A 12,023-nucleotide genomic window follows, 5' to 3' on the forward strand; every position below is an offset into this window, starting at 1 on the left:
TCAATGGATAGAGCATCGGCTTGGGGACTGAAGGGTCCCGGGTTCAATTCCGGTCCAGGGCATGTACCTTGCTTGCGGGCATATCCCTAGTGGGGGGTGTGCAAGAGGCAGCTGATTGATGACTCTCTCTCATTGATGTTTCTAATTCTCTGTCTCTCTCCCTTCCTCTCTGTACAAAATCAATAAAATAAAATATATTTTAAAAAAAATAAAATAAAATAAAAAAGTAAAAATAACTAAAAACTTGCACCAAGTTGCCAAATTGAGCATTTTCCAACTTAACAATGTAAACTCTTTTCTATGATGTATACAGACATTTGGCAGTTTCAAGGGTAGTGCTTGAAGAATATTCACACTCCAGTGCATCCATTTCCATGATCACATTTTAAAGCCTCAAGGCATTATCACTTCCTTTTCTTAAGTAGCATAATAATTTAGAAAAATGGTTATGTTTATAATCATCTGTCAGTCAATAATTCCTATGTAAAAATATTTTTCCCACTCAATGAATGTGTGTATGTGTGATGTCTTATGCGCATGTCAATATGAACAGGAATTGGCTTTGTCATGAAACTATTTCATTTATCAGAGAGCATTGATGGGGAAATGGGAAAATTCCCTTTACACTGTAATGAGCAGAAGCTGTGCTTCCTATAAAAGGCACATGCACTGCAATTTAAGAGCAATGTTCATGTGAGTATATGTGAATAACGGAAGCACTAGTAAGTATCATGTTGTAAGACAGATTTTAGCACAAGGTCACATCTCCATAACAAATATCTGTGTAAATTAGGGGGGAAATTTTTATATTCATTGTTGGTTGAATATTAAAAAGATAAGTCAATGGCAGACTATCTCATTTGCTGCCTATCATGCCAAACAAAAAACATAACCTCTAACTGTAAATGTAATAAATAAAATTTTAAACAGTGAAATCTTATCAAATGATGGGGTCAAATAAATTGTACTGATAAAGACCTTTCATATTCTTGTGCTCTTTAACTGTTCAATATAGTAGGCTAAGAAAAAAGTAAAAATAATATAATAATAAAATATTTCAGTCTAAATAAATGTGTATTTCAAGTTTTAATAAATATTTAATTTAACTTCTATATTTTGATGTTTAAGATTTTGATAATTTGATCATTTAAAGAGGTAAAAATTATTTATTACATGATAAGCAATTTTATATTTTTAAAAAGCTATTGCTTTATATTTTATTAGAACAAAATAAAATAATATCTTACTAAATTTTTAAAATCATACCAAAGACAGGGAACCCTCAGCTGACAAACATGGAACTTTGCTTTGTAGCTAAGGCATTGATGGCCACTTGTGTGTCCAGCATTACACTGGGTTTGTTACCTACATTTAGTGTATTTCATTCTTTCAACTACCCTATCATGTTTATATTATTGTGTTCATTTTAAAGAAGAGGAAATGAATTCAGAGAGCTTAAGAAGCATGCCTAAGATTGAACAGTGTATGTCAGAGCTACATTTGAACAAAGCCCACATTCTTTGCATGTTTACTTACAACTTCTCTCAATTTTTTCTAACTCTCAATTTTAATACTGATACAAAGAAAACTAAAAAGGTTTGATAATTCCAGAATTAACCTTTTCCAGCATCCAGTAAAGAGAATAGGAACCTGAAGGATTCAACTTCTTGTGTAAATGGGACCTAACTGCTATAGAACTGTCTGTATTATGAACTTTGGCAAGAGCAAGAAAGCCATCTCTAGGTCATATCATTATCCTACCCATATCATCAAAGCTCCAGCAAAAGTATGCCTGGTGCAGAGACATTTTTTTTAAATTTAGTATGTTTTCCTCCTTGTCTGCACAATCTTATAAAACTATTGTTATTTTTCTAATTTGCTTTTGTTAAATATTCAATGCTGCTTAAAAACGAAATATACAACTCAACACTAGGAAGACAAACAACTCAATTAAAAATGGGCAAAGACCCTATCTGGTACCCAGTGGATATTTAATAAATGCTTACTAAACTAAAAAAAAAAAAAAAAAAAATGGGCAAAGGACCTTAATAGACATTTCTCCAAAGAGGACATGCATATGGCCAATAGGCATATGAAAAGATGATTACATCACTAATCATCAGAGAGATGCAAATTAAAACTACAATGAGATATCACCTAACACCTGCCAGAATGACTACCATCAATAAATCCAAAAACGGCAAGTGTTAGCGAGAATGTGGGAATGCAGATTGGTGCAGCCACAGTGGAAAACAGTATGGAGTTTAATAGACACTTATCCAAAGTGGACATTCAGAACGCCAAAAGGCATAAGAAAAAATGCTCAAAGTCACTAATCATCTGAGAAATTAAAATCAAAACAACAATGCGGTACCATCTCACAACTGTCAGAAAGGTTATCAACAAATCAACAAATGACAAGTTTTGGAGAGATGGAGAGAAAAAGGAACCCTCATGCACTGCTGGTGGAAATGCAGACTGGTGCAACCACTGTGGAGAACAGTATGGAGTTTCCTCAAAAAATTAAAAATGGAGCTCCCATTTGACCCAGTGATTTCAATTTTAGAAATATATCCCAAGAATTCAGAAATGCTCATCAGAAAGAATACATGCAAAAGATTTGGAAACAACCATGTGCCCATCAGCAAGTGAATAGACTAAAAAACTGTGGTGCATCTATATAAGTTATAAAAAGAAAGAACTCTATTTGCCACAGCATTATGCAAGCGAATAAGCCAGTTAAAGATCATTGTCACATTATCTCACTCATATGTGGAACCTAATGAACAACATAAAATGATGAACAAAAATAGGGCCAGAAACATAGAATCTTAAATCAACTGTCAAACCTCAGAGGGAAGGCAGGGGAAGGTGGGGGTCAGAGAGAGAGATCAACCAATGACACAGGCAACAGGGTGGTGAAGGCCTAGGAGGAAAGAGTGGAGGGCAAAGGGGTAAAAAGGGGACATATGTAATATAATAATAAAGATTTAAAATACATATACACATATTTTAAGACTTAAAAAAAGAAAACAGTATTGAGTTTCCTCAAAAAATTAAAAATACAACTGCCTTTTGACCCAGCAATCCCACTTCTGGGAATATATATGAATATGCCTGAAGCACTAATATGAAAGAATATATGCACACCTATGTTCATTGCAACATCATTTACAATAGCTAATATCTGGAAACAGTCCAAGTGCCCATCAGTAGATGAGTGAATAAAAAGGCTGTGATACATTTACACAATGAAATACTATGCAGCCTTAAAAAAGAAGGAAATCTTACCTTTTGTAACAGCATGGATGAACCTTGAGATTGTTATGCTACATAAAATAAGCCAGTCAGAAAAAGACAAATACTATATGATCTCACTTATATGTGGAATCTAATGAACAAAATAAACTGATGAATAAAATACAAACAGAAGCATGAATGCATGAACAGACTGACAGCTGTCAGAGGGGTGTGGGGATGGGGATCTGGATGAAAGAAGGGGTTTTGGGTGAATGATGCAGAGTGCAGATTGTCTTATTGCATTTGAAACCTGTATGGTTCTGTGAACCAATGTCACTAAATAAATCAATAATAAAAAGTAAAAATACATTTAAAATTTTAAAAATAAAATAGACAACCATTATTTTGTCAATATATTCAGAATGTTTTTGTGTAATTATACAATTTATGCATGTAAAATATATACATCAGTATAGAAAGAAATATTACCAGGTGTACCTAGATGTTTAAAACCCTTATGCACCCCTCTCATTTGTCTCTTACAAGAAATTATCCAGGCTTACTTAAGAGGTAGCTCCTTCATTTGTACTGAGGGCAGATCCAGGTTTGGTGAGACTCAAGCAATTTGTAAGAGAGGACTCTTTCAGAAAATGAATATAAATTTAAGAACATAAAATTAGGAGCAGGGTATAAGAAGAAGCCCATGGAATTTGAGGGGCTTTAAAGCTTAAGCTTCATTAGCTTAATGGTAAATTTATCTCTGACTCCTTTTAATGTTCATCCTATAAACTGAGTGGCCAGGTTATATGACCACCCCATCAGTACTTTTTTGGGCCACCTTTTGCCTTCAATTCAGTGATTCTTCTTGACACCGACACCACAAGGTATTGTAGGTGATTCAAGGAATCTGACACCATGCCTGATGAATAGCACTGTCCAGTTCTGTGAGATTTGATGGTTGTGGAACCAGCTGCCTGATGGCACTTTTACCTTCATCCCACAAATGCTCAATTGGATTGAGATCTGCTGATTGTGGGGGCCACCTAAGCAAGGTAAAGTCTCCCTCGTGTTCTTGAAACCACTCCTGCACAATATGAGCACCGTGGCATGGCGCATTGTCTTGTTGGAAGATGCCATCTCCATTGGGATATGATGCAGTGTATGGCTAATTTGCCTACAAAAGTCACATGGTCATAATAATCTAGCCACTAAGTATAGGGTGAGTATGAAGTGTACAGTGCGGAAGGCAGAGCAGAGCAATGAAACAAAACAAAACAAAACAAAACAAAACAAAACAAAAAAACCAAACAGGTCCTTGGTGGCACTGTCTGCATAAATGGAGAAAAAATTGCTGAAAACTAAGTCTTCTTCTAAAATTTTCAGTTATAAGAACCAACATAGACAAATAACATTGATGGATTGTTCAAGCTGATTTGAGCTGAACTGTCTGAAGCTTTTATCTTAACAGATACAACATAAAATTTCATGAAGCCAGTATTATCCTATCTAATAAAAGAGTAATATGCAAATTGACCATCACTCCAACACACAAGATGGCCATCCTCATGTGGTCAAAGATGGCTGCCCCATGTGGACACAAGACGGCCACCACAGGATGGCCAGCAGAGGATGGCAATTGGGGGTGACCAGGCCTACAGGGGAGAGCAGTTGAGGGGGAGGAGGCCAGAAAGGCAGGGAAGTTGGGAGGGACCAGGCCAGCAGGGAAGGGCAGTTGGGAGGGAGCAGGCCAGCAGGGGAAGGAAGTTGGGGGCAACCAGGCCTGCAGGGAGGACAGTTGGGGGGGATCCAAGCCTTCAGGGGAGGGCAGTTGAAGGTGACAGGGCCTGCAGGGGAGGGCAGTTGTGGGTCACCAGGCTACAGGAGAGGGCAGGTAGAGGGAACCAGGCCAGCAAGGGAGGACAGTTAGAGATGATCAGGCCTTCAGGGGAGGACAGTTAGGGGCAACCAGGCTGGCAAGGGAGGGCAGTTAGAAGTTACTGGGCCAGCAGGAGAGAGCAGTTGGGTTAACCAGGCTGGTACAGTAGGGCAGTTAGAGGTGATCAGGCTGGCAGGGGAGGGCAATTAGGGGCAATGGGGCCAGCAGAGGAGTGGTTAGGGGGTGATCAGGCTGGCAAGCTGAAGAAGTTAGGGTCATTCAGGCAGGTAGGAAGGCAAGTGGTTGGAAGCCAGTAGTCCTGGATTGTGAGATGAATGTATCGGACCTAAACAGACAGACAGCCTGGAGAGGGTGCAGGCTGGGTTGAGAGGCACCAACACCCCTGCCCCATGCATGAATTTCACACCAGGCCTCTAGTGTGAAGTATAAAGAAAAGAACATTTCAATTTTCTTTAGGATTGTTTATTTCATAGCATCTTAATTTTTTCTATGCAGTAAAAGATATAAAATGTATTTATTGTTCACTGAAACAAATTCTATAATTATTGTCTGCTAGGAATTATTACTTGGATCCCAATCTTTGTTCAGGAACAATTTATTTTGTTGCTAGAGATCTTTTAGAATGTTTCTGGTTTATAATATCTTTCAAATATTTCAATTCTTCCTTGATCTTTTAAAGAGTAACAAACTCTACCAAATTTTTCTTTTGTGGTATTAATTATAACTACAGGAATTTCATGTGCTTCTTAGTAGTCATCTCTACACTAAAATAATATTGCATTGTTGTTCCTTCTAATATATTATTATACTTCAAATGTCATTTTCCCATTAGACATATAATATATTTTCTTACATTAAACTCTTCTTTATTAATGAATTTTATACAGGATAGTCTTGGGTTTTTAGTCCATTTGTAAGAAGTTCCTATTAAGAAATTCAATGAAGCATGGGAACAATGCAAGAGTAATTTATTAACATATCAAGAAGCTTTAATTTGCTAACATTTTCCTATCATGTTAGTCTGGCAGAATAAAAAGAACAAATTGCTAGAGCATGAAACAGTAGAATTGAAAGAAAAAGCTATCGATTAACAGCTCATGGGTTCAAATGTTCACAACATGAAGTCTATGTTTACACCAACATACAGTTAGTGTTCATGTTGCTGAATTTATTTAGGCTTAGGCTGTTCACCTCTTTTACCTATCTAACACTATATAAAAATAGGAGAGCACATGCAAGTCACAAAGGAAAAAGTTATACCATTAGGAATATAGATGGAACAGATAAGCTTTAAAAATTGAGCAATGTTTATATATTCCAGTTACTATAGAAATAGTTACTTCATTTAGTGTATTTCATGTTTTCTACATAGACTGAAAACCTATAATTATTAGCAAACATTTTACCATAAATCTTCTATAATCTATTTTAGCCATAATAAAGGCCATATTTTCTTTGGTTAGGAAAAGGTTGCAAGAACATTTGAGTTCAACATCGTTTTTTTCTTTCTTTCTTTTAAAAAAATATATTTTATTGATTTTTTACAGAGAGGAAGGGAGAGAGATAGAGAGCTAGAAACATCAATGAGAGAGAAACATCGACTATCTGTCTCTTGCACACCCCCTACTGGGGATGTGCCCACAACCAATGTACATGCCCTTGACCGGAATGGAACCTGGGATCTTTCCGTCCGCAGACTGATGCCCTATCCACTGAGCCAAACCGGTTTTGGCTTGAGTCCAATATCTTAAGAGTAGTTGAACATGTACTCTCTCCTTTGGTACAGTCTCCTTTATACTTATTGTCATACTTGCTGCCTCACAGACTTCCTGAATTTTAATTTCATTATCTGAATTTTAATCTCAGCTTTGGACTGGACTCTTTCCAGGAAGGCTGCAACTATGTCTATTTTATAAATTCCTGTACTCCCTTCCACCTAGTACAGTACTTGACACAGTAATTGTGTGACAAATATTTGTTGACTGAATTACTAAAAGAATCCTATCTAATAAAAGAGTAATATGCAAATTGACTGTCACTCCAACGTGCAAGATGGCTGTTTCCCATGTGGTCAAAGATAGCTGCCCCCATGTGGACACAAGATGGCCACTACAAGATGACCAGCAGGGGAGGGTAGTTCAGAGGGACCAGCTCTGCAAGGGAGGGCAACTGGGGGTGATCAAACCTGCAGGGGAGGACAGTTAGGGGTGACCAGGCCAGCAGAGGAGGGAAGTTGAGGGGGACCAGGCCTGCAAGGGAGGGTAGTTAGGGGCAAACAGGCTGGCAGGGGAGCAGTTAGGCATCTGTCAGTTTGGCAAAGGAGTGGTTAGGGGGTGATCAGGCTGGCAGGCAGAAATGGTTAGGAGCAATCAGGAAGGCAGATAGGCGAGAAGTTGGGAGCCAGCAGTCCTGGATTGTGAGAGGGATGCTCCAGATTGGAGAGGGTTCAGGCTGGACTGAGGGACATCCCCCCCCCCCCATTATACACAAATTTCATGCACTGGGCCTCAAGCAAATAAATAAATGGAGGAAAGAAAGACACCTTGACCTATAAATTTCCTTTTACCATAATATCCCAGTTGATTTCAATGAGAAAGGATCCCCTTACCTACTGTAAAAATAATCTGAAGTGGCCATAGAAATAGACTGTTTATAAGGTTTTAATGTATCAAACTACTTGGTAACCTACCTTTAAATTTTTATTATATGTATCTTTTATAATATCTATTACACAATGGTCATTCAATCATTGTGAAATAAAACACGTGCAGATAAAATTTTATTTAAAGAATTAGTTTGACAGTTTTCATCCTGATATTGATGAGTTAGTTTTGTTTTGTTTTGTGTTATACCCAAAGTTATACCTCAGCCTTAGCAAGTCATGTCACAAATCCTTTCCATTCAAACATTCTAATTCCAATAAGGAAATACCAGCATATATTTATCACCATTATTTGAAAGAACTCAAAGTATGACTTATGTCAATGATTTATTACATTATCTTCATATATACTATAGTATTAATTAATGCTATGTCAGGCACTTTTCTAAGTTCCTTATACTTGTTAACAATTAAATCCTCACAAAACCCTATTATTATTGTCTCCATTATACAGATAAAAAACCAATTTGTCTAAGGACCCAAAGCCAATGAATAACAGACTTCAGATATGAATGCAATCTAGCTCCATTGCTCTTATCCCTAGCTGCTATATAGTGCCTCTCATATAGTTCTCTCTATATAATATGATACCTAATTATTTAACTTTGCAGATAATGATTGTATTCAGATAATGTATAACTAGATTTGCTCCTTGATGAAAGGCCCATGAATTACAATGTGTCCATCTACCCAAGTCTGATTAATTATCTGCAGTGATTTTTGTTCAGTTCAATTACATTGGAAACATTAATCCTATCTAATAAAAGAGTAATATGCAAATTGACCATCACTCTAACATACAAGATAGCTTCCCTCATGTGGTCAAAGATGGTTGCCCCCATGTGGACACAAGATGACTTCCACAAGATGGCCAGCAAGGGAGGGCAGTTGGGAAGGAATAGGCCTGAAAGAGAGGGCAGTTGTGGGCAATCAGGCCAGCAGGGGAGGGCAGTTGGGAGGGACCAGGCCGGCAAAGGAGGGCGGTTAGGGGCAATCAAGCCTGCAGGGGAGGACAGATGGGTGTGTGTGGGGGAGACCTGCAGAGGAGGGCAGTTAGGGGTGACCAGGCCTGCAGGGGTGGGCAATTAGGAGCAAACAGGCTGGCAGAGGAGTAGTTAAGCATTATTTATTTATTTTTTTTACCAACTTGTGATTCTCAGTAAAATGCTGGCTAACTGATCTCTTAAGTTACTTATAATATCATAACTAAAATTAGGCATATTCTAGTAACTAACATTTGATAGAAATTTCACACAAAATGAAAGATCAAGAGAGTGAATAACATAAGAATGGGCAAAAATTAGTATGCTGGCTTCAAAAATAGGCTAAGAAATATTCCATGTGTAATAATAATAGCTAATATTCATTAAGTGCCTCTATGTCCCAAGTATTATGTTACTTTCTTTAAATGTACACATCATTTGATCTTTATAACTATACTAGAGGCCCGGTGCACAAATTCATGCACCAGTGTCCGAAATGAGTTTTCTGACACCCCCCTGAGGGCCCTGAATTACGAGAGGTCCAGAGACCCCACTGGTGCATGATCAGGGCTGGGGAGGGATGCAGAAGGTTGGACAGCTGAGGATGGACCATGGGAGGGGTACAGGGCATGTCTGGCCCAACTCGCTCAGTCCTAATCGGCCAGATCCCAGCAGCAAGCTAACCTATGTGTCAGAGCGTCTGCCCCCTGGTGATCAGTGCATGTCATAGGGACTGGTTGACTGGTCAACTGTCTGCCCCCTGGTGGTCAGTGCATGTCATAGTGAGAGGTTGAGTGGCCTTAGCCTATTATTAGCCTATTACACTTTGATTGGTTGAACAGACAACCTGATGACTGGACACCTAGCATATTAGGCTCTTACTATATAGGATGAGGGAGGATAATATTATTATTCTTATAATACAAATGGGGAAACTGAAGCTAAGAGAAAGTGCTTTTAATTCACATATCCAGTAAGAGTAAGTAGTGGAACATAGAACTTCAACTTAGGTAAGTCTAGTTTTCAAAGGCAAGAAAAGGGGGAAGAGAAGGTGTGCTAAGTTAAAAACCATCTATGGGATTAATTTTAAATTGGTTGCAATGTATATTTCCCTGTCTCAGAGGGCTCAAAGATCCCCCCACCAAACCCAAATGTAAGTACATGTCTTTTAATCCACTGTGGAATATTAAACCTGACAACCAAGATGATAGAAAAGAGAAACATTCAGAGTGCATGGATGGAGGCTTACTGTAGCTCTGAAATTATTTTAGCCTATAGATAAGCTTTTGGGGCTTAGTTCCTAGTTCTTCACTATATTTCAGAGAGTTTAGTATCCTGCTTAAGTTTCCTCTGGACAAATGAGTTGAACTAACCAAAAATTAGCTTTTCATTCATATCACCCATTATATTTTTTTTTCCAATTTTGGGGCCAAATCCTACCAACCCCTTGTTAAATTGTAACCAACTTCTTTTCAGTGTTAAGCTCCCCTACTGTGTTTGTATATGTGTGTGTGTATGTGTATATACTATGTAAAGATAACATGTCTTATCACTTAAGAAATATATCATAGAAATGATTTTTTTTTATTATAAGTTGTACTAATTTTATCTTTCTTGGCTTGATCCTTAAAACCTAGGATATGTTCTTTCTCAAATATCCATTTCATTTGCATATATTAGTACTAATTTATCTTCTGTGGGTTAATACCTATGCTAAGAATTGACGAGATTTATATACTGACTACAAAAGAAGACAACCAGGCTTACATTCTCACAAACATTAACTGAATAGATATAATCAGTAGAAATGGTTGTAGAATATAGTCTTATAAAGAAAATGGACTTCTATATATTTAAAAGTTACCTTTGATAGATCCCTGAAGTTTCCTGGAAGAGTCAAGTCCAAGTCTTCTGATTCATAGTTTGTTAAGACCCATGGAAATACAGGATATTGGTTCAGATCATTATATGTCCGTCCTAGGAAAAAAAAAAAAAAAAAAAGAGAGAGAGAGAGAGAGAGAGAGAGAGAGAGAGAGAGAGAGAGAGAGAGAGAGAGAAATGATAATCTTTATACATCAATTGATTATGAAATTGTTCCTGTTCTTATAATAGACTAGAGGCCCGGTGCATGACATTCATGCATGGGGGCGGGGGGGGGGGTGCCCCTCAGCCCAGCCTGCACCCTCTCCAATCTGGAACCCCTCAAGGGATGTCTGACTGCCTATTTAGGCCCGATCCTCAATGAGCAGTCATACATCCTCTCTGAATACAGGACTGCTGGCTCCCAACTGCTTGCCTGCCTGCCTTCCTAATTGCCCTTAACCGCTTCTGCCTGTCAGCCTGATCACCCCCTAACCACTCTCATGCCAGTCTGACTGGTGTCTAACTGCTCCCCTGCCAGCCTGTTTGCCCCCAACTTCTCTCCTCTGCCAGCCTGGTCACCCCTAACTGCCCTCCCTTGCAGGCCTGGTCCCTCTGAACTGCCCTCCCCTGCTGGCCATCTTGTAGTGGCCATCTTATGTCCATATGGGGCAGGATCTTTGACCACATGGGAGCAGCCATCTTGATCTTGTGTGTTGGAGTGATGGTCAATCTTCATATTACTCTTTTATTAGATAGGATAGAGGACTGGTGCATGGGTGGGGGCCAGCTGGTTTGCCCTGAAGGGTGTCCTGAATCAGGGTGGGGGTTCCCTTGGGGCGTGGGGCAGCCTGAGCAAGGGGCCTTTGGTGGTTTGCAGGCCAGCCACACCCCCTGGTGACCCAAATGGTGGCCCTGGTATATGGAATTTATCTTCTACAATTGAAACTTTGTAGCCTGGAGCAGAGTCAAGCCTTCGACTTACTCCATGGCTTTAGCAATTTCTGTTTGGATTTGTTTACCTTCTATAAATAAAACTTTGTAGCCTGTAGTGGAGGCCAAACTGCTTAGGGTAGGCAGAAAGCTTAGCTTCTTTCCTTGCCTGGGAAACCCAAGCCTCCCTCCTGCTCTCTGTGGCTGTAGCCATCTTGGTTGGGTTTATTTGCATACTCGCTCTGATTGGCTGGTGGGTGTGGGTTGTGGGCATAGCAGAGTGATGAGTAATTTGCATATTACTCTTTTATTAGGTAGGATAACTATTGAATTTCAGAAGAAAGGTAACTCTTTTGCTTATTGACCTATGTTTTTATTTAATCTAAAACATTCATAACAATGTGTTTCAAGTGAATTCACTTAATAATGATTAACTATAATTATTTTT

At 38.6% G+C, this 12,023-nt stretch overlaps 1 protein-coding gene across 6 annotated transcripts in view; it reads right to left on the minus strand.

Moving 5' to 3' along the window:
• The window catches only part of NBEA (neurobeachin), a 798,235-nt gene that overhangs the window by 105,337 nt on the left and 680,875 nt on the right, over nucleotides 1-12,023 (minus strand). For all 6 annotated transcript variants that reach the window (XM_036455167.2, XM_036455161.2, XM_036455163.2 and 3 more), the window contains one exon: nucleotides 10,647-10,759. In XM_036455167.2, the coding sequence (XP_036311060.1) occupies nucleotides 10,647-10,759 (113 nt within the window). The remainder of the gene's footprint in view (nucleotides 1-10,646; nucleotides 10,760-12,023) is intronic.

The sequence above is a fragment of the Pipistrellus kuhlii genome, unplaced genomic scaffold, assembly GCF_014108245.1.
Source record: "Pipistrellus kuhlii isolate mPipKuh1 unplaced genomic scaffold, mPipKuh1.p scaffold_m20_p_3, whole genome shotgun sequence".
Lineage (NCBI taxonomy): Eukaryota > Metazoa > Chordata > Mammalia > Chiroptera > Vespertilionidae > Pipistrellus > Pipistrellus kuhlii.